The 23,533-nt window shown below is 44.1% G+C and overlaps 4 protein-coding genes across 4 annotated transcripts; all 4 read left to right on the forward strand.

Annotated features, from left to right (window-relative positions):
* Nucleotides 1–2,733: 2,733 nt before the first annotated feature.
* Nucleotides 2,734–4,991, forward strand: GL218_02625 (Glucose-repressible alcohol dehydrogenase transcriptional effector; the record flags this gene model as incomplete). Its single annotated transcript, XM_033579155.1, has 2 exons — nucleotides 2,734–3,679; nucleotides 3,778–4,991. The coding sequence occupies 2 exons, from the start codon at nucleotides 2,734–2,736 to the stop codon at nucleotides 4,989–4,991; spliced, it is 2,160 nt and encodes a 719-aa protein (XP_033437865.1).
* A 3,873-nt stretch (nucleotides 4,992–8,864) lies between these two features.
* Nucleotides 8,865–9,693, forward strand: GL218_02626 (uncharacterized protein; the record flags this gene model as incomplete). The annotated part of the gene is made up of 2 exons (XM_033579156.1): nucleotides 8,865–9,290; nucleotides 9,349–9,693. The coding sequence occupies 2 exons, from the start codon at nucleotides 8,865–8,867 to the stop codon at nucleotides 9,691–9,693; spliced, it is 771 nt and encodes a 256-aa protein (XP_033438751.1).
* Nucleotides 9,694–17,655: 7,962 nt separating this feature from the next.
* GL218_02627 (uncharacterized protein) lies at nucleotides 17,656–18,480 on the forward strand (the record flags this gene model as incomplete). The annotated part of the gene is made up of 1 exon (XM_033579157.1): nucleotides 17,656–18,480. One exon carries the CDS (start codon nucleotides 17,656–17,658, stop codon nucleotides 18,478–18,480), a length of 825 nt encoding a protein of 274 aa, XP_033438752.1.
* A 755-nt stretch (nucleotides 18,481–19,235) lies between these two features.
* Nucleotides 19,236–20,289, forward strand: GL218_02628 (Ribonuclease Trv; the record flags this gene model as incomplete). The annotated part of the gene is made up of 3 exons (XM_033579158.1): nucleotides 19,236–19,570; nucleotides 19,646–19,780; nucleotides 19,860–20,289. The coding sequence occupies 3 exons, from the start codon at nucleotides 19,236–19,238 to the stop codon at nucleotides 20,287–20,289; spliced, it is 900 nt and encodes a 299-aa protein (XP_033437868.1).
* Between the last annotated feature and the right edge of the window lie 3,244 nt (nucleotides 20,290–23,533).

The raw sequence follows: 23,533 nt of genomic DNA on the forward strand, positions 1-23,533 counted from the left end.
GGTCTGTCTAATCCCCACTGGGGGATGCACTGAGCTATCAAAGGAAGGTAAAAAAGTTATTAGGAGACCAACGTGCTTCAATAGTGAGAAACAATTAAGCAAGGGTTAAGCCTCACTTCTGCTTCTATGTAATTCTAAGATGTCAATCCGTTTAAGCCAGATAGATACATTTCCGTAATGTGGAATGACTTACACAATCTAGGGTTTTACGGAACGTTTCTTTATACCAATAGGAGGCTTTGTAATTCTGTCTCGCTTATTGCCGTGTAGGCCTATATCGATCAGGCTGAAGTGCGGGAGGCCAGTAAGGTGATTCCCTGGCTTCCCCAGCTTCCAGACTCTTGGCATAGGACGAGTATTGAGGCTGAAGTGGCCGAACATCAAGCTTTTTCAATGAGTACGTGTACACTCATGGGTTAGGCTTTATCCGCTAGTAAGTGACAACGCGTTCATATAAAAAACATATGCTATATACCTATTTTTGATTTGTGACGTTTTTGAAGTTATAGCGTTGAACTGCTATAGACGATAAGTTTGGTAAGGATGCAAAATGCCAAGAATAACAGTTGGTTTAATAGGTGCATCAATACCCAGACATTATATAGTGGTGGTAGACAAGTCTTTCTGTTAGTCAGCATCTTATGGACTGTTGCTATATTTCCTCATACTATTGACCTTAATAGTCCATCGGCACGACGGTCCGATGTTGGGTAGAAGGGCATAACCACGTTATACATCAAGACAACATTGCTTCGGTGATATTCATATGTAGTTCTTCCATGTATAAGAAAACCAGTTAGTTCGTGTTCCGGGGAAATTGATATTAATTCGGAAGAGAACGTAAGAACTAGATCATTTTGATAATAGGAATTAAGGTTGATATAAATGCGCTTTATACTTGGTATTTAATAATAGTTAAAACTTGAAAATCTTGTGAAGATTAATAAGTATTCAATAGTTCGTATAAGAAGAGGATACCTAAAGATAACCTTATAAGAAACACATATAAAGATGCTTTGTTGGTTGGTCTAAACTAGACTATGTTACTATTAACCTATGTGTTGAGTACCTCTTAGGCTGCTAGGATGTATCATTTTAATACTGTGTTACATGTAGATAAGAAGAGTCATTTGCTGTTTGAATACTTATGTAGGTACTTGGAAATGTTCAAACAGCAAACAACTCTTAGAAATTGCGTCAGTTGGGTAAGGTTTTTATGAGATACTATTGAGGTACATAGCCACGTCATGATACACTGATGTGATTGCAAGGCTGAACAAGAGTCTTACATGTACCATTTGTTGTAGCTGACTAATAAAATCAAAGAGGATTATCTTATTGGTAAGAATTGAGTTTTACTATGTACAGTTGGTAAATCACGTGATAAGGCTAAGTCTTTTTTAAACTTTTGCTTACTCCTCCACATGCCATCCAAGCCCATTGAGGCGGATCAAAAAAAAGCTTGGACTTCTTTTTTGAAGTAACCTTTGGAGCTACATTCGACATTCGACCAGACCACCACCATAATTCCACCAAGCACCACCAAGCACCACCTAAACCCGGTTGCATCTTCGTCAACGCACATGCAATACCTACTAACCGCCTTAACTACGCCAATACCCCGGCTTCCTCATACAAGCCACATCACTCTCCCCCATAGGTATTGACTCTAAAAACTCAATTGCCAACAGCACAGCTTTGCTACCTCGACATCGTCTTCCGTTTAGCTCTGTGTCATACAAATATCTCGGACCATTCTAGGTGCGAATACTTATTTTCCATTTCCATTAGCTATCACAATATTCTTTGCGACAACTACGCATCTTATTGTTATTCACCTAGTCATATTTATTTGTATTGCGTTTATTGGATATTGGATATTGGACAGTCAACCCAACTGTCCTACATCCTACTAATCTTTCCATGGCATACTATCATTATCGAAGCTACCTAACCCAACTTTACCCACCCGACTAAGTTGTGACTGGCCGGCTAACTTTGCCTACGTATTTTATAGATACGCGCAATATTAGAGCAAGAACCCTACCGCCGCCGCCTTCTCGAGCTACTAAGAGATATAAGAAACGATTCTTCTGTATAGTTACTTCTATCTTACTTAGACTTTCGTATCCATTTGCAACTGGGAGCCTTTTCTACTGTTGCCACCCATAGCAGCGCCACTTGAGAGGCAACAGCCAGGATCCGACATCCCTTGATGAACTTATTTTCTCGTTTGCGACTACTGCTTCGATTTAGACCGTGTAGATTCAAGTTTCTGTGAATCACGCCCTCCATATCTTAATACATAGGGCTGGACACTGGTCCTTGCAAGTTCCATGCCTCAAGACGAAATTCTCGGTCTCTATGCATGGATATTCGCTGAACCATTGTCCCCTCGTTCATCTCTCAACACAAGCTGTTAAAAACAGTCACAGACAGCTCGACGTGCTCTCCCTCACTTGGCGCGATCGATCTGTTCCTCAGTATCTCCATGGCAGATAGTATTCGATACATACAGCGCACCCTCGACATCTTTTACACCTAACTTCCGTACCGAGCCATTATCACTCTTCGTCCACCGACCAACAGTCCTTCCTCTCCAAAATCTTCTAAGAGTACAACTAAAAAAAAAGAAAGAAAAAAGATCTGAATCGCATACTATAGTATTCACCTCCGGTAGCTGGCGTATCTACTGCTGCTACGGTATCTCTCTAATATCCCTGCTCCCCTGATATGCCCATTGATCTCTCGCGCGGCATGTATGGGCCAAACCATCAGCAGGGACACAATTCGCGCCTCAATGGTGTCCCTGGAGGTCGTGGCATCGCGCCACAGATGATGTACAATTTCGTTCAGCAGCAGGGTTCGCATTCACATCATACTCATCCTCAGCAACACCACCAAAGCCTCCCTCAGGATCATGCAGGCCACGCAGGTACCTCGAGTACCCTCACCCACTCTACATTTTCTTCCGGTCTTATGTCCAATGTAACTCCATTCACGCCAAGCAGTCACCAGAACGGAAATACTCCAGGTTCTCGGGGTGGCCAAACCCAGCAGTACAGCGAGCACTGGAACGAGCAATTAAAATCTTACAAGGAGTCTGAACGTGCCCACCAGACCATGACGGAGCAGCACCAACCCCACTACTTTGCTAGGCTACGGGCGAACGAGAACAAAGGTATCGGCCCAGCTCTCCCGAGTTCCAACCAACCTGAATCAACAGTTGATGGAGAGTTGGAGGATAGAGGCCGTCCCGTTAACGTCGATAAGGCCCTCGATCGGCAGGATTGGCTGAACCTCGACTTCAGTGGGCAAGGGTTAAAGAATCTATCCACTATGCTCTTTAATCACTACTCCTTCCTCACTGAACTTTATCTTGCCTCCAATAATCTAACCCGTTTACCGCGGGAGATAGGGCAACTCAGATCACTGCGGTACCTTGATGTGTCTCATAACCAACTCAGCATGTTACCCCCCGAGTTAGGCATGTGTACTCCTCTCCGCCAGCTGCTCCTCTACAACAATAACATTCAAACTATCCCCCCGGAACTTGGCGCGCTGCATTTTCTGGAATTACTCGGTGTTCATGGCAATCCACTAGAACAAGACCAAAAGCAGAAGCTCGTCGAGGAAGGTACCAAGGCCTTGATTGCCCATCTCAAGGAGCAAGCACCAGGTATGAGGAAATTTCTCAACTTTCTCAAATTCCTTGCATATAATTGGGTTACAAAATATATTATCTAAGTAAACACTACCGACTGACTTTGTTCTTAGTACCTATACCACCGAACCCGCGTTTACCCATCACTATTCAGGAAGATGTAGGTTCGGATAAGGAGCACATTCGCGTCATGTCATGGAATACCCTCTGCGACAAGTATGCAACCAGTACGCAATATGGTTACACCCCGGCTAGTGCCCTATCGTGGGAGTATCGGAAGGACAGTATCATGCGGGAATTTCGTGAACGGAGCGCCGATATTCTCTGCCTACAAGAGACCGCTATGGATGCGTTCGAAACGTTTTTTACCCCGGAGCTTGGTAAACTTGGCTACAAGGGCGTATTCTACCCGAAGACTCGTGTCAAGCACTTAACAGGCAAGGATCAACAGTCAGTCGACGGCTGTTCTATCTTTTATAAAAGCGACAAGTATATCCTGTTGGATAAGCAGCTAGTAGACTTTAGGCAGACGGCCATCAATAGACCTGATATGAAATCAGCTGACGACGTCTTCAATCGAGTCATGCCGAAAGATACTATTGCCGTCTACTGTTTCTTCGAGTCAAGGTTTACTGGTAATCGATTCATCGTCGTCAACGCACATCTATGCTGGGAATCATTCTTAGCCGACGTCAAAGCCGTACAAACAGGAATATTGATGGAGCTTGTTACGAAGCAATCGGAGAGGTACACGCGTCGGCCGGCCCTATCGATCGAGGAGAAGAAGTTAGGCAAGCCTGTGATCGTGGAAGAAGACGTGGACGCTGCTGAAGAATATCCCGAGCCCGCGCCTAGTCAGGAGTATCGCAATAATACAGACATTCCCCTATTTCTTTGTGGCGATTACAACTCGATGGCGGATAGCTCCGTATACGAACTCCTAGAGAAGGGACGGATACCTCCTGATCATCCTGACTTAATTGGCCACTCGTACGGGAATTTTACGCGTGACGGCATTGAGCATCCTTTTAGCCTGCGTAATGCGTACGCCCACCTGTTCGGAACTCCAGCGGAGCTAAGTTTCACGAACTACACACCGACGTTCTCAGGCGTGATCGATTATATATGGTATACTACCAATACGCTAGACGTCGTCGAGTTACTTGGGCCTCCGGATTATGAGTATCTCAAACGCGTTCCCGGATTCCCGAACTACCATTTCCCGGCTGACCACATACAAATCATGGCGGATTTCGTCTTTAAGTCGAGGAAAGACAAGAAGGTGATTGCTGACCAAGATAGGTCCGGCGGTCCGTCTAGGAATTGAGTCCGGGCCTAGGTACATTGCGGCAGCGGGTAAACGAATATAAGAGAGCGCACGTCTCTGGAACCTTTGTCCGGGGGCATCGTTGCATGCTAAATTCCACAAATACGCACCTGTAACGATGGAAAATGCCTTATGATGATTTCGGCTCAAAAAAAAAACCTAAAGGAGACGGAATGCGCTAGCTGCGTGTATATGAAGGGATGAGGTGTGATGCAGCGAAATCTTTTCTCATACATTGAGGACGGGTTTTGGCAAGGTAGAGTTAGGTTGGAAATCTCGGAGTGCGGTTTGCAACGTGGAGTGAGGATGGTTGTTTTTTCGCGATTTGATCTCTGCCTTTTATGTTCCCAGTTTTATTATTTTGGCGGTCCAACACGTTACCTTTACAAATGAAGATACGAGCTGCGTCGTTTGCAGTCTCTGTTCCTCTTAACTCGTTGCGTACTGTGTTCATGAGTCTTTTATGATAAGAGATCAAGTGATGTAGTCCCGCGTGGCTATTGGATCACAGGCCCATCGAGTTCAGGTCTACTAACCAGTCCCCAAGATGATACCGTCGCGATTTGGTTTACGCGGGTTTTTCTTGTATTTTTCCTTTGCCTACCTACGTCACGATAACGATTGATGCGTATAGACCACTGATAAACAAGGAAAAAAGACAGATTACGCGTGTAGTTGGCATATAATAGAACTTTGCAACGTATTGCAAAATTACCTCCTAGCTATAGCAATTCCAATTTCATGGCAGGATTCGAAATCGGGAACGTGTGAATAATAATTACTTGTACTAACTAGTTAAGAGGTAGATCAACGTAGGCTAAAGCCCTTGGATTTGGTAGTATTGGGGCTTTGAAGGTGTAGTGGAGGGCTCGATCTGAATGGTCGGTTTAGTCGAATAGGGGGGTTACTGGTTTTGGTAAAGGGGCTAAACATGATCCTGACACCATAGGATGTAAATTCTGAATTTTGGTGCAAAGCCTTTTTAAGAATATACGAGTATGATGTATTTATTATCATGTCAAATATAAGGTACTTAGGTAGGTAAGTATCAGTCAGTATCGATTCTGCTTTTGCAAATATTTCTACTGGTTTTTATATGCTACTAAAGTTAATCTTATTCCTATAACATTACATGAGAGTAATCTGCAAGGATGCAAGTAATAAATGATAGAGTACAGCTTCTATTAAAATAAGAAGGACTATGAGCTTGCCCAGAGCCAAGGTAGGACCATTGATATATCGAGAAATCTTGTCCTACGTATCTCTATGGTCTAAGCTTCCAAGCACATTTTGATCTCGTCATCGTCGGGCGTAACCCTCGGGTAGGCCTCAGCTTTCGTACGCGCTTATACAAATACACGAGCCCAGCGTATGTAGTCTGACACGTTAGTCCGTGATAATATCTAGGAGTCGCTCCGGGCTCGGCAGATGGAGTCGCGGAGTCATTCACGGCAGCTCGGGTGCAACCAACACTTCTTATCTTCATTCTCCCTTCGATGATTGGCATCGAACGTATAAGCCAAGTCTGGCGAATCCTGGTTGGGTCCTCAGCTTGGCCGGATTAGGATTATATCTGACCTAAACGAAACGCTCTCTTACTAGGTATTAGTCGACACACTGCGTTGTCATCATTTTTGCCGAGTCTGGCTAACGCCGTAGAGAAGTAGTAAAAGCTTCTTGAAAGCCGCAGAATCCCACATGCTACTAGGTACATAGTGTATTAGAGGCGGGGGAGGATAGAGTTAGATGTACGACTTCGCGGGCATGTCGTCATCATTACTAGCGCTTATACTCTGTTAAAAAGTCCTTGGGACTTTGATATGTAATACCTATAGATAGGTAGGTACATTATGTAGAACTGAGCTCTCCAACGTCGACGAGCATCTCTAGAAAATTCCCTATTTCGGCATAATTTTCGAGACCCAATAGGGGCTCCGTCGCGATAGATGAATAAATGCCGTACCCCCCCCTGTCCCCCTCCAAAAAACAGCCGTTGCGTTGTTGACGCCACCGGGTATTACATCAGAATCCTGTTTTTTCGGATCTTGCCGTCGATCAGAACTATCTCTCTCCTCCAAACCTAATGTTGAGATGCTTGAGCGACATGGCCAACAGTTCAACCTTGTTATAGAAACTACCTAATTTCTCAAGTAATTACCTCTTTTAGTAATGGAAGGTGACTAACGTCCACGCGGGATTTGATAAGGACAAGGCACGGGATATGGCCCGGTCAAAAGCCACCGCCGCACCTAATTTGTTTAACTACCTAACATATCACCGGCGCCGTGGGCGCTTATTGGTGTTTCGGGATGAACGCTCCGTGTGATGTAGCTGCAGATAGACATCTGCAAGCATGCGGTTTCAGCATTCCTCTTCTCATAATTTGATGTCATCTCAGGTCAGTGTTAGGTGTTGCCGAGCATGGACATTCCAATGAGTCCGACTCCCGTGTCCCTCCGAGCGGTGTAACGGGTTCCTCAGTAGGAATTAACAAGGCTTGGCTACACAACTAACACCAACCTGTGGGATGTGGGATGTGGGATGTGTCATTATAGTTATCATGATGCGAACTGGTAGCGAGAAAACACCATGCTGTTACACTCGGGCCCATGAACCTAAATACCGGGACTACGGGGTATACATCAATGTAGGGTGTCTTATCTAGATGCCCCCTGGGCCAATCCCGGAAATAGTTAATTAAACCAAAAATCTACGAAGTTGTATAGGAGGGCTACCGAACATGAATTAGGTCTGATCTGACTAGATTGCAAGAGCAAAAAACAACGCGGCATCGTTTAATTCCATTGGTTAGGGATGTTTAGATTATGGTCGTACAACATGAAAATACGACTGAAGTCTAGCATAAGCGGGATAAAATCTCATAATTTAGTATCTCGTCGGCTTGTCTCTAGTCATCTCTGAATCGAAGCTGTATCGTGCATCTGAAGGATTCTATAATGTGATATATCATATTGACTCTTATTCGCTGTTCATTTGACGATTGCATGAGTCTTCCATGGTGAATTTGTACTTAACCCGTAACCATTACAGGAAACCGGTTTTGTATTAGTTATACAAAATAAAGTGTTTACCACGCATGGGAAGATAGTGAGTTCACATAGGATAAAGGTATATGTTAAAAGTGTTTGGATTTACGTATGACTGCTACTACTGCTTTTGGCACCTCTGATAGCTTAGTCTCCTGTAATACTGCGTCTAAGTCAGCTCAAGGATTTTTTAGATTAACATTCTATATTTATAAGGAGCTACGTTCAGGAGGTAGGTAAGCAAACTGCAATTCGACGTGGACATTAAGAAATTAGCTATCTAGGCAAATGTGTGTACCTAAGATATCTAAGCCTTGGGATATCTATTATACGTATTGTCAGATTCAGTAAGTGATAATAGTTAGTAAAAGCTACTGCAAAGCGGTCAACACGTTGAGCGGTCAAGCTACACAGCTTATGATTATGGTGTTGTGCATGGCGAGTGTGATACGCGAGATACAGCAGCTATGTTACCCATAAAGACCTCGCTTATTCAATGCCGATACCTCCCTAATATCGAACCCGATCCCGTCCCTCGATGGCAGACAAAGGAGCGGGTGTCATCCGGACAGCTTTATCGCTGATCTATAGCCTATCACGGGAACCCGGTGACTACTTGTACGCACAAAGCTTTCTTTAAACATTGTTGGTTTCTTTGGCCTCGTTTTACGCACGTGTGCTTCTAACCGCGTGTAATCGAAACACTACTGTGCCTCTCAGGAGATTAGGGGCCACTGTTAGAAGAATAAATACCGTCGAGTCTCCGTAGCTTCTAACTCATAGTCGTATTACTTTGTTAGTTATAATTTATACAACAGGTACAAAGATGTCTGCTAAGAGTCTGCCAGAGATAATCCTCGTCCCGGGGGCATTTGGAACAGTCGCCTGCTACGACAAGCTACTGCCGCTCCTTAAAGAAGCCGGATTCTCAACCCATCCGGGGCCATACCCCAGCTATAACCATGCCAACCCAGTTGAAGCGACTTGCGTAGATGATATTACCTCCCTCCGCAACAATGTCATCTTACCTCTGGTAGAAGAACAGCAAAAGGACGTCGTCATCGTTGCCCACTCATATGGCTGTGTCCCTGCTAGCGCTGCAGCTAAGGACCTCGACAAGCAGACCCGAGAAGCGCAAGGCAAAAAGGGCAGCGTGGTTGGACTAATATTGATAGCGGGTATAATCACTCTGGATGGCGAAACTGCGGTTGAAGCGATGGGTGGGTTGCCGCCATACGTACGAATGGACGGGGTAAGATCGATCCTAGTAACTACTTGATATAAAGGTCCGTACTAACTCTTGAATCTAGGATACAGCGTTTGTAAAAGAAGCAATGCACTACCTGTACCACGACTGCGACCCCGCCACGGCATTCGAGCTAGACAAGTACCTAGCCGGCCACGCAGCACCAGCCCTTGCTACCAAGCCTACAGCACCGGCGTGGGCAGACAGTGGCTTCGACGGAAGAAGAGTGTACATACGAACGATAAACGACCGATGCAAGCACCTCTCGGATCAGAACCAGTGGCTTAAGAAGACGAACGTGGAATGGAAGGTTGTGGACTACGAGACTGGCCATTATCCGTTCCGTAGTCAACCTAAAGCTGTGGCGGCACATATCGTGGAGTTCGTCAACGATTTCGTCTCATTATAGATTAAATAGCGGAGATCAGGATGTTATTTTATTGGGATTGTGGACTGTGAGGTTTAGTAAATACCCCTTGCGGAACAATTTGCACTGTTTGTACAAAGACGAGGTCGAGTTGGACGAGATGAAAGATATGTGCTTCTTTGTCGAATATATCTGTCAGATGTACAATGAATAACGTGCCAGACATGTTAAATTTACTACCTCTATATTAACGATTTTTTATATTATGTACAATGCAAACTCATCTTTTATATATGGTAGTTTCCGGAGTCCCACTGGCCCGGAAGTCTTTGCGCTCAAGTCCCGAGGCTCCGCTTTTCGGTCGGGATCGGATCGGATATCCGTAATTTCCATAAACGGAGCCGTCCGGGACGGCGGAAGATCTTCTCGTTTCATTAGGTACCTTCTAACAACGTCACAGCTCAGAGTAGAAAGCACCCAATAACCTTAGACTAGTCGCATTGTGCACAGCTCTTCTCTATTTAACCCTGCATCCCATTTTGCATCCACGGACAGGCTATGCTCATAGCTCGATTTATCTTGTAAATGGACACACACCGCCCACCCGACAACTCTACCCGTATCAATCGGCATTTCCCCGGCTGGAACACCGGTAGCATATTGTGAGGGTTTCTCTTGGGTCTGCCTCACTGCAAGCATAGTCTTCATCTGTATAGCCATTCCCTTTTGGCTCAGAAGATCATTCCGTGTATCGCTCTCCCATTCTACATTCCAGAGAGGTATCATCGCATCGCCAACTTTTATCGCTTGCGAGCAAATGCCGTAACCCGCACCAGCTTTATCGCCTTTTGCAGTTGACTCAAATTCGAATAAACAGTAGTCTTGCAGGAGAAAGTCCATTTGCCGGAATGAGTCGAGTATTTCTGCGTGCAGTGACTCGGGTAATTTTTTGATACTCTTCTTGATGAATTTGTCGTAGGGGGAGCTCTTTTTCCTCCCATCTGGAGGTATATGGCGGAATGTTATGACCATATGAAGCAACGAAGATACTGCTAGGACGCGCAGAAGTAGATCAGAAGAGGCTGGGAAAAGCTTGTGCAAAGCTCTCCTGACACGTTCCGTCTTTTGGGTCTTACTTAATTGAGGCCTGTTGGGCATTACTGTATAAATGACTTGTCCGCCCCGTGGGCCGCCAAATATTGAATGCCAGTGGACTTGAAGGATATCGTTGTGGAAAGTTAAAGCGGCTTTTCCAGAATACCCAGGGGAGATAGGATATGGCTCGTACGTATCAAGGGTCTTTATGTGAGAATGATAAGGAAGACACCGTGCTCTGGATTTCGACCAGTCAGGAACCCAAGATGGGTAAGTGGTGTCCTCTTGTTGAGGGATGGATCCAAATTCAAATAAGTGAAGCATTACTTGGAGTTTAGTGTCGTTGTCACCATGGCTAAGAAAGCTCGAAGCAACTTGTTTATATAGTTCAGTCCAATGAACGGTGTAATCTAGATGGAAACGCCGATCATCCTGTACGAGGCCGAGCAAAGCAGCAATATGGTCCTTGGGCTCGAGGCAAAGAGCTTCATGGAAACCCCATAAGAGCTCTAGTATTGTGAGCTTGGCTACTGGCCTACGCAAACTCGCCATCACCTTGACCGGGTAGGATGACAAGTCTAGAGTTTGAAACCGAATTGCCGCCAAGACAAGAGATGGTAAAGGAATAGAATGAGACCCGCAATGTACAATAGCCTGCCGGGCGAGACAAGCTTCCTGAATTATCCAACGACGTGAAAACCAAGGTCGGTCAGAAAATTCCAAAAAGCATCTGAGTGCACGTAGACCGTCACCACCGCCGAAGATATCTTGCATGAGAGTCGCCATGCGCTGTGCCATCTTTGCCTTCTCCATTTCGGGTAGCAGGCTGGCGCATTTGAAAAAGGTAAACAACTTTACGGTGGTGTCGTCCCCAGGACCCAGCCAAATATGCACTACCTTCGCCTCTTCGAATATATGACCCATCTCGGGGATCTGTTGGGCCTTTTCGATATCGTCGGCCTGGTTAAGACATATGGCGTCGATCCACAAACAACGCAGCACCTTGAGGGCTCTTAGACGTCGTAGTAAAATGTCAACATTAGGTGTGATCTTCAAATATGAGACGCCATTATTGCATTTTATCTCTAAGATCCGCGAAAAGTCAGGCTTTCCCCAGGTGTACGAAACAGCGAAGTAATCGTCTTTCTGCGCCAAACGTCGACGCTGGGTGATTGAGCAGCTCAGAGGAGCTTCTTCGTATGAAGCTGGGTCTAGCGTGATGAGTCGTATTGCATTTTCCGCACATAGGGGCTCATAGTGGTATTTATTTAAGACGGGCATTTTGTCCCTGATAAATCGGGAGTATAAGTTGAAGTATCGTGGTTTAGATCAGTTAATAGATATCTTAAAGTACTTTTGAGCCTTGGCATTCATTCCTGAAAATCGTTTGGAGACTTTGTAGGCTTCCATGATGCATAGCCACGATCTATCACCACTGTTTACATGCAACATCGGGGATGCGGAGCGAGCGTGTCTGCTGACTTGCCATAGCGTTGCGCCCAACCACTGTTTCCAACAAATCCAATACATATTGCTTTAGCACGCACCAAGGGGTATGCTGTTATGTATTTCACTGTATTGTTGGAATATAAATGAAAGTTCCCCAACCACCAATCATATCGCAAGAATACGTTATAGAAACAAGCAAAAATACCTTCCAAATGACTAACGTTTCAACAAATGAAGAATAAAAAAGGAGAAGCACTTACTCAGTTCCTCTAAAAATTAACGTTTACATATGTCCAAGCCAGGCCAATGCGAGTCAAAGCCAGATGAGTAAAGTTACCAACTTATTAGGACCGCTATGTTCGGTGGCTCTTTGGGCGCAGTCTAATGAATAAAGTTGAATCTCTCGTCTCAGCGCACCTAACATACGTGTAAATACCTAGGTATATAAAGCCTTCTTCCCTACCTATTACTACAGTATGAAATACCTCCATCTTTCTCATTAAAAACTTAACCAAGGTTTCCACATTGCCAGCATCACCATCGATAGGAACCTAGACACCAACAGCATCATGAGTGAAAAAGCACCATCATTTCTCTCTTGGGAAACCATAGGATATATTTACCTTATATCCATACCTGTTTTGGCATTCTGCGGCCTTATCTCCATGATTTTTACTAAGGACGGACGGGATATACTATGCCTACGTTATAGTGAGCGCGCCAGAGCTGAGCGCGCTAACCGTACTATGGAGGACGGTTACTCTCTTGTATCCATTGATCCTCCCGCGTATGACGATGCTTCTATAGAAGGTGGCCCTCCCATCAATGACGACCTTCCCATGAACGACGATCCTCCTATGTATAACGGTACTCCTGCGGACGGTGGTCTTCCTACAAACCGTAGCCCTGCAAACTATAGTTGCCCTATATACTATTACGTTCCCATATACTATTATGTTCCCGTATACGGAGATGTTCCCACGTACAACACTCCTATATACGAAACTCTACCGGACGATGAGTTCCCTACTGCAAGAACCTCTTGATGTCTCCAAATCCTCCTAAAGGGAGTACACTCTAAGGTATGTTAACCTTGCTAGAACAATTAGAGTTATAAAGACGCTCATTGTATAATAAGGTGATTGGACGGTTTAGTTCGACTAGGGTATCTACCAGGAGAAAGGAAACGGAGTGAAGAAAGGAAAGAGGCGAGAGGCAAAAGAGATGCTTGTATTAAGCCCTGCAAATAACTCGCAGGCAGCTTTTTACAGTTCGTAAGGGGTAGTTGATAGTCCGAGCTAAGTGTCAGGAGATATTGATACCCGGGGAGATTAATGTCATACACAGAGTGAGTGTCTAGGATGCGTAAGCCAAGTAGTAAGTGTATTGATCTAGTAATGCCTGGCTTCTACTCTCTTACGAGGGCGCTGTGCGCTCTTATATAGTAGATCGACCTCTGTAGATACCCCCTACCTGTCAGGATTCTGGATGAAACATCTAGAACAAAGAACATGTTTAGTATATAGACGTAGAGAAGTTGTTTCCATGCTGTTTGGTTCCACCTCGTGACACTACCCACTTATACCCTGACAGTAGACTATGTATTTCATCGCCTCATAATTTTAACTATTCCCTCCTTAATAGTATTCCATCCCCAGTCCATGGCCTGTGCCAATTGCACATAGGGCCACAAGGCCCACTTCCAACATAAAAATGATATAACAATATAAATAAATCCAACAAAAACCAAAGTTAAGACCAATATAGGGATACTGGCCCGAAAGAATTACTACCAAACCACAACAGGCCATCAAAAGAACTATTCCTGCGAATAAAAATACCAACACCCCAGTAATTATAGTTCCAAAAGCGATAGCCAACCCAAAAAACGCCTTCCCTAAGAATAACACCGGCAATTTTGCTGGGATTTCTCCCGTTGATAGCAATATTGTCGAGGTGATAATGATAATTAGAGTAATCCACCAAGGAATACTAGGGATAGATGATAATGCTGATGTAAGCCGTCCAAAATTGGTTTCGAGGGTGGTAGGGGCCGTGGTAGCGGTAGTAACTGCAATAGAAATAGTAGTGGTTATAGCAGCGGTGGTGATGATAGTAGTTGTTAGTGACGATAGTAGTAGTAATGATAGTAACAGCGTTGGTTGTAAGGCTTTGGGTGTACGTAGCAGTATATACCGTGTTCGCCATTTTATATATCTCACGTCGGCATCAAAACGGCTAGAACAACCACAATAACAACGACTAGCCTAAGAAACATCTTCCCAAAAAAGACTACTGATGGCCTTTCCGGAATTTTGTCTAGGGCTAGTAGTGTTGCAGTGGTGACGGCAGATTGACCACGCACGCAAGGTCAAGGCGGCAGCAACCGCCAGGACCAAAACCACATAAAGTATGGCGACCACAGGCACCGCATCGTAGAATAGACCTGGGTCTATCTACCCGGACATGGCCACCCTGCGCTTGTCTAAGCCCCTCGATCGTGTGGCTATGGTTGGTTGGTTGGCTGTCAAGAGAATCTTCATTAGCTCAGTGTGGTGGAAGCAAGGTTGCGTACAGTTACCTAGGATACCTAGCAGGTACTTACTGCTTTGCGAGGCTATATTCGCATAGGGTGAAATTGGTATTTGGTGCCGATAGTGTAAATGTTTACCTAGGCATTCGTGCAATTGTCGTGTTGGATGTTTGCGGTGGTGGATGAAGAGATTAAAGGACAAGTACCTAAGATAGATAGGTTCTTGATGTGCATTAGGATGATACGTACAAGATGATCCGTAGTTGTGAGGATGTGTTAAGTTTGTTATGAATAGATGCAAGAGACTAGGGTAAAAAGTAGGTAGGTAGTTTAGTATGTGGATTGTTGTTCTACATCCAACATGATGATGAAGTGTGTAGAAAGCGTTTGAATTTATATGTTAGGTCTTCTCTCGGCGCACCTGTCAATTCCTAAACTTGGCCTGCCTCTCTTGCTTTCCCATAGTGTAGTCACTTCCTTCGTTAACCATGTTATGTGTTATGCTTTCCTAGAAAGGCTTTAGTATCATTCGAGTATTGGTCAGGACTAAAGGTTATCTAAGTCTAACCTTCCGTTTGCACTTGATCAGCAGGGTCACTTAAACACTTTAAGGAAATTCCCATAAGGAACAAATCTGGAAATGGATAGAGCGTTTTGATTAAACGCATTGATGACGAAGCGGAGCTAATAAAGCTACATCATGCTTCGAAGAAATTCCAGTACCTAGCAAAGTGACCTAAAGGTAGAGATAGGCTTGTACGGCCTGTATGATAAATACAAGTGCGAAATATACCTAAGGTATCCAATCTCTTAATAATCTTATAAAGAATGTCCTGCATTCAATCCACAAAATCAATTATATTCCTCAAATTATATTCCATGTGAAACTGTATTTCTCATAGCTAGGTAGATTAGGTATCTAGGTACCTAGGTAAGTCTCATAAGTTGTTTGGAGGTAAGTTCCTCGGCTTTTGAGTAGGTATAATTGTTAGGCAGGTGGTGCAGGGTTAAGACGATCGACTTGGTAAGAGACCCATGCGTTGGTATGGTTATTGCAAACGAAAGGACTTCCGGTAAGACTTGTTGAAATGATAGTTCCTTCATCTTTGCAGTGTGGATCGCTGTGTGCGCGAACTACATAAGGCAACATCTATTAGTAACAGCGATATACATATTAAGTAAAGGAAGGATCAACTGGTCAACTGATCAACTGATAAACTTACAAACCCATCCAGCAGCCATGTGAAGGTACATAGAACTAAAAGAGTCGCCATAACGATTGCAGGTACCAGTCATCGACTGAGTCACTGTACCTACCCCTTGGTTGTCTTTCGAGCAACCTGTCTGGGTAAATGTCCTGAGATCACCAACGTAAGGATCAGAACGTGGAAGGGGCCCTCCAATAGTGGTAGCAACGAGGGCGCTAAGGCCAGTGAGGACAGAAGTGAAGTACATTGTAAGAAATGTTTAATCGTACCGAAGGTTAGGTAGATATCCCTAATTTACTGCTTATCACAGGAGACAATCGAAAACTGAACACGTGGGAATTTGTGTTTTTATAGAATAAATAATCTCCTATATCATTAAGTCCTCTAGAATGGTCGAGTGCTTTAATCCCCGCCAATGGCTCAAAGTTAAATCATCGAGAAGAGTTGGAAATAGGATGGCTTGTAAATATACGGACCATAAAACAGGCTAACCTAGACACGATAATATAATATTAACCTTACTCTAGTTTAAGACTCACAATTCCGTCATACATGAGTAGCTATCAGGGAATATATCATGAGCACATGAACCTAGTAGAACGCACATAATGTAAGCAGGTAACTACTATTCGATAAAGTTTCCTAGTATTGTTCCTGTATTATAAAGCATAAATATTTATCTTTTGATAAGTTCGTTAGGCCAACCGTGTTTACTACTTGGAGTGCTGGAGTGCTGGAGTGCTGGATACTTGGTTGAGAATATCCCATGAGGGTTGCCGATACCCGGGAGTGAAACCCCCATAATTTAAACATAGCAACATTGAAGTTCCCATTCTATTAAGAAGGTTCGTTCTACCAATTCAGCGGAGACTAAGATTTGAATAGAGACTACTTGCGGGTACAATGTGACGTGAGAAAGATTGGACCTCCCCAGAATATCAATCAGAGCTTGAGTCAGTTTTCTTGGAGATAATCCATAGCAAATGTTTAAACCGACTAAGATAGATACTGGAGTGCTATATAAAATTTGACGGATACAAGATCTAGAGATAGTCAATAGTAAGTCGGACCTAGCAGACTTGTGGATGTGTGGGTAGATGTGGGTGGATTTGGATAAGTAAATGCAAGCAAGGAGTCTTGCAAAGAGTATCTTTTCCGAAAGCTCGGTAAGTTGAAAAACTAACATACGGATGGATACCTATATATCTCTTACTTTGTTCTACTTCGTCAATATATACCGATTAAAAGGTACCTTTAAGCTTTTTGACAGTGCCGCATTGATTAAAAGGGATAGCAACAATCGATATAAATTATATAAGGTTAAGTGTATTCACATGCAGACCTGGTGGTGTAACCTAATACAGGTACTACCTAAATGATGTCAGCGTGCTACCGACAGTAATTTCCCGACCTTAGCGCTTTCATCCCACCAATTCATCCCCTGGCGCGTCACGAAGAAAGTTAACTGGCCAATTGTCGGATTGATCAACAGAATTTAACCTCAGTTCCTTTTCGCAAACCTCTAAATCACCAACATTTATAGAACGTTGATTCTAAAGCCTCGTCTACCTCTTAGTGGAGGAAACAGATCTCCTTATCCAACATTCCTTTTTTTCCAGTCCAAGCAACGTTTTTTTTTAATATGCACCGTTTCGATAGTTCAACATTTCCATTCTGTAGCCGTATCTTCATCGCCGACCGAACGAAACGATACCCACGATGCCTGGCGGACTAGAATCATCACGTTGGGCGCCGACCCCCAGCAATTATCGCATCAACAAACCACGCGGTAACCGCCGTCGCTCCGCGCAAACTTCGTCAAGTCTATCACTATCAACCCCCTCGACAAAATCGGCCTCCCGATCCGATAACTTCCTTACCCAAGACGACCTACCCGACGGCCTATCCTCGTCTGAATACGAGTTATCTCGATTCCTCAAGATTGTCGCTCGTCTCAATTGGAAAATGCCGTTCCTTAAGCAGGGATATCGCATAGCTATAGATCATACCGACAAATCGCCATCTGAAATCCAAGGTTACGAGATTCAATTTAAGTTAGACTTCCATGAATTCTACATGCTCATCGAGCGAGCTCTAGTCCGCCTGATGGGCATATTTGGAATTGTCGTGCAGAATCAAGGCGCCACAATCAACGGCGTTTTCACGCTATATGGCAGCTCAGGCGGCGGTCAGCATCAATATCATGCAAACGTTCTTAGGGCGCTTCAAGACTCGAAAAACCCCCTCAGCGTCATATTTGGGGCTGCTGAAGTCCGGAAGCAGCTCTCGCAAGCTAAAGATCTCCGCAACCGCTGGAAGAATATTGACGAAGCAGACTCAACATCCCTCCCACCCGCGCCGCTCTCAGCCTATAATCTCGAGCTTATTGTGCAGACTATTCTTTCGGCAATCGACCGCGCGCACACTTTCACTGTCGAATATGTTGTTGAGCGTGAAGGCAAACCCATGAACACTCCTAACGGTACCATCGGGGAGAAAGACTGGGAGTTTATGGTGGATGCAATGGATTGGGAAGCCGTTTGATTAACCTTACTTCTAGACATATTGATGCATTGGCATTGCAATCCATTATTGTATTCTCTTGTTTCTTTTAATAGGTATAGTCTCAGGTAGTTTGACTACGTCAGTTTTCAGCAGACGGTCATTGGCGTTTAGGTTGACGATTAGGTTGACGATTAGGTTGACGATATGATTACGGCATGATACCCGGACCTATAGGATATGGTATCCTTTTGGCTCAGCAGAATTCACTTGTACACTATGGACATAGCATCTGGTTTGCATTGACTCAAGTTCAACTGTTATTTGAACACTAATTCTTGAACCTAGCAATTCATCATTATCTTTACTTATAAATGTAAGAGTTGGTTAAACTCTCCTAATATCTTGCTTATCCCTCGTGATGATGACAAGTTCCAATAGTGTTTCGCCTTGTCGAATAAGGAACTTAGCATTTAGAACGTGACATGAAGCTTCGAATTAAATCCAAGGGTACGACGCTTAGCATCAGGGGTCTTCTTGTAGGGCTGTGGCTTACATGCTTAGATAGACCAATAAAATTCCTTGGCTTGCTTTAAAAGCGGTCTCGTCCCTCCACTAACGTCAGACAGTTCCACTCCCTCTTAATCGTGATAAGGATGATAAGTACCTACGTAACCCCCTTCAAGCTTCCTTAAGCTTCAATCTTATCAATACATAAACCCAATAATATCTCTTTATTCTCTCACCCTACACCTACATTCCTATCATCAAAAGCTCTATCAGGAGCTTTCGTAATCATGGCGCCACATGCTACATCTCTGCGCTCTATACTCGCTCACGCAAATAACTTCGTCTCCCAATTTCCGCTTAACCTCCCCAACCTTTCAAATCCGTTCGCGATCCTTGGCCCGCAAGCAGCTCCTATCAATATCGACAACTCCGTCACACCTTATGATCCTCTTACCGGCACGCCATCTTGTCCTATCAATGGACCCGTAAGCTGCCATAACACATCTACCACCGATTCTTGCTGCTTCATCCATCCTGGTGGGCGTCTGCTACTCACGCAGTTCTGGGACGAGAAGGCCCACGTTGGTGGAAGCGAGGAAGACTGGACCTTACATGGATTATGGTTGGTTGATATACATTCCCCTTTTAAATAATCAGCTTTTGTAGTAGGTAGCTAATACCTGTTGTCTTGTCCCAGGCCAGATCTCTGCGACGGATCATACGACCAGTTCTGTGGAATGGCACCCCAGTTCAACAATATCAGCACGGTGCTAAAACACTACGACCAAGCAGACTTGCTTGCAGATATGAATCGCTACTGGATTGCAAACTAGTATGTCTTACAGAGTTGTATTGAGGAGAAAATTAAGGATCCCCATAGCATGGCTTAATGTACTAACCAGAGGATGTAGCGGCACGAATGACCACTTATGGGCTCACGAATACAACAAGCACGCTACATGTATCAATACCCTCGCTCCGAACTGTTACGGCGAAGACTACACACCGGGCCTCGAGGTTGTCGATTACTTCGTACGCGCCTTCAGTTTATTCAAGATGCTGGACACTTACCGAGCCTTGGCGGATATTGGCATAGAGCCCAATTACAAGAAGACCTTCTCCCTCGCCAAGATACAGTCTACGCTCGAGGCCTTCAGTGGCGGTCGAGTCATCCTCAAATGCACGGGTAGACACCACAATGTCCTTCACGAGGCGTGGTACGTGTACTTTGTGAAGGGCAGCTTACAGAGCGGTGACTTCGTGCCGGCGCAGGACAGCTTCAAGGGCGGCGAGAGCAACTGTGCATCCCAAGTGAGGTATCTACCCAAGCGCCACAAGTAAAGGATAAAGTGTAAATCATATTGCATCATCAATTGTTTGAATAAGTGCATGGCATTGTCTGGTCTGGCGTTGGAGGTTTGGATATGCGGATATGTCTGGGTAATTAAGCTCGACGTATAGAAGCTACCTATCCTAATATCTTTAGTCTGTTTTTTATAGTTGCGGGTTATGTGCCATATAACGAGCATTTGCAATCTATTTCGATTATTTTAATATGGACTTCTGCTATACGTAAAGATTCAAGTAGACTATGTCAAGTATCGAGTTGCTATCAAATCCAGTTCTAAAAGTAGAGCAGAGGTAAAGCCAAGCAGTCAAGTCTTGTCATCTTTCTTTGAGTTCAGAGGCCTCCCAAGTCAGAGCGTAGTTTAAATTTTGTATCTCATAAAAACCTTACTACCTAAGAGGTAGTGTAAGTTAAGCCTTCGAGCATGGTTTAAGGTTGTTATTATAGTGAACTTTAAAACACTGCTCGGTGGCCTGGTTATGGTTGCGAAAAGGATCTCGAATAATGCTGTTGCGTAAGACCTTTTACACAAACTCGTACGTTTACCATAGTTAATACGCTGATAACCAGCTTATCTATAGCTTTGGGCACTTGACGATCTCTTGATCGATACTTGGCTTTATTCTAAGTATACGATTGTAAATGCAGAATAATTATGGTAATTCAAAAGCAATACGAAAGAGAGAAAGAGAAAGCACCGGAAATTTAAAAGTTATGAAAAGGCCTGATAAATTTGAGGATAAATTGCCATTAATTCTTCATGCTTTACCTAGGCTTTTGTAAGTTATCTAGAGACGTGGAAGTTAAAATTATACTTATTGTCTCACTGTAGCAGACACACACGTTGGCTTAGACGATAATCATTTAAGTTGATAGTTAGTATAGTGTCTCATGATACTACTCATCCTTACTTAGAGTCAGTAACTCAACCCCCTTACTAGTGCTGGCTATCGCATCCTCACACTTAAAGGTAAGGTTATAGAGTTGTTCGAGTCATCGACATGCCTTCTTAAATAGTCCTTCTTGTTTATTATTGTTTCTTTTAGTTATGATTTGAAGAATGCTGTGGATACCTACCTACCCTACCTGTCGGCCTGTTAAGGGGCAAAAGGGTAAACATTTGGAGGTATTTAAAGACCCATTCTTTTTTTGGTTCGCCTTGATATAGTTGGATACCGAGGTCAAGTTCGAAATTTACTAGCTCCTTACTAGCGGAAAAACATATGATAGAGGGTATAAGCGCAATGTGGATTTGAACATCTTGAGTTGTATGGTTGATTGTTTTATCTGTATGATACGATCTCTTACAGCGTGCAAGGTGAGAACTCTACATCCATTCAGCGTGGCATCAATGGTAGACTCCTTTCATCTAGTACATAGTATGCTACACGGCTGTTTGCAGCATCATTGTTTGGGGAGTCACATTGAGACTGTATCAAGGTATTTTAATAAAGAAGCATTATACGCCGGCTATCTTAAGAGTCAACTCTATAGACTTAGATTTTTTCGCGCTATGACAAGTCGGTCCAATAGTAGACATATATACGTCATCTTAAGTTGCGGCTTAATCCCCGCATCGACAAGGACGTTGAATGAAGCTCGCTGCACCGGCTTTGCGTTACCTGCCTACTTGAGCGGAGCAAAATCGCGGAGTTGGGGAGTATTCAGATGCAAGCCACCCGCTCGCAACTCCGTGCCCGTCGTACCTAGGCTATTTACTGGATGGATCTATAGGAACGCTATGGAGAACCACCTGCCTATCCGAGTAAAGATGTGGTTGCTGGGCTGCTCGTTTGAGGCTCTCACGATTCTAAGAAGAGCATCTATATTGCGGATGTATAGTAACCATGTCTTGAAGAGGCATGTGAAAACTTGAAGGAACTAGGTATCGTTTGTCTCTTAAAAAACCGTCAGTTCTCAGAAACTCTACATATGTGATGAGACGACATTTACATCCACGTGGGTTGGAAACGCTGCTCGCTGCTACGTGATGGTAATGAATCGTCTGGCGATATATATTAATTCCATCAAATTATGTGTCATGGAACCTCAGATCATACCATGTTATATGTAAGAAGAGACTGAGTTCTTGGCTTGCAAGCATCGATAGTTGGTGTCTTGTCTTCCGTGACTCAATATACTTGGACGAAAGAGGGGTTTGTTAGATAGGCGGTGAGGAGCACATCTACATACAACACTAGCATGGGCAATGCGATGACCGGGAAAATGGGCTTTGGCAGGGGTGACTGGCCAAGATGTGCAACAAATCTTCGTGATAGCTTCTTTACCGTATACCTGTTTAAATACCCTGAATCGGTAAGTAGGTAGGCTAGCATGATAAACTCAGGAGGGTATGCCTTAGTTCAGTTTAACTCCCGGGAAAATAACTACGGTACCTTGTTCTTGGGTGACTATGTAGGAGAAGCGGGAAGACATCATTCTCGGCAGCGCACCGCTCAAATGCCGACAGGGCAATATTGGCATCTCCCGGCTAGCTTCTTATGAATTGGTGGTGTGGGGGCGCCATGTTTTACTGATCGACTGTTTGCTGGTGAAACATTTGGTAGAGAAGCTGTGACTAGATTGGTTGACTGTATTCCCGTTATCACCTTTCCGTATTTGATCGACTAGTCACGAAGCTTTTCAGGTAAGAAATCGCGTGCTTTTTGTAATAACACAGCGACGATAACTGACAGAAGCAACGCGGAGTAAGTTAGGGTCTGTTATTGGTGTAAGATTGGTATGAAAGTTCGCCTCCTAAGCAAGAATTTGAAAACCTAGTTAGAAGAAAATTCGTTCAAGTTAGTGCTATATACTTTATATTTCGGCGTTTATGTGAATGAGCCGATGCACCACAGTTTTCATACTAGTGGAATATAAAATGAATATTACGGCTTAAGTGAGAACAAAAGTAGCTTCATGGGGAATGATCGACGGCGCAAGCTCGAATTTGCTACCCACTCACTGGCTGTAGAAACGCTGCATGACTTTTTTGCTGACTCCGCCCTACTCCACACACAGTGCCGTTGCTCGCCCTGGAATTGGATCCTAGATTCTAGCCTTAGCCAGTAACAGGTCGGTATTTCATGTTACCTGCAGTTACCTGGAGTAGAAAGGATGAGTGTACTGTACCTAGCAGCCTAGTTAATATCAACCTTGTCAAGTCGCATCGATGATCGTCAAGGCATTAAGGAACAGCCCCGCGTTGAAGTCTTGTTGCGATGCTATCATAGCAAG

The sequence above is a fragment of the Daldinia childiae genome, assembly GCF_008694065.1.
Source record: "Daldinia childiae strain JS-1345 chromosome Unknown Scaffold2, whole genome shotgun sequence".
Classification (NCBI taxonomy): Eukaryota; Fungi; Ascomycota; class Sordariomycetes; order Xylariales; family Hypoxylaceae; genus Daldinia; species Daldinia childiae.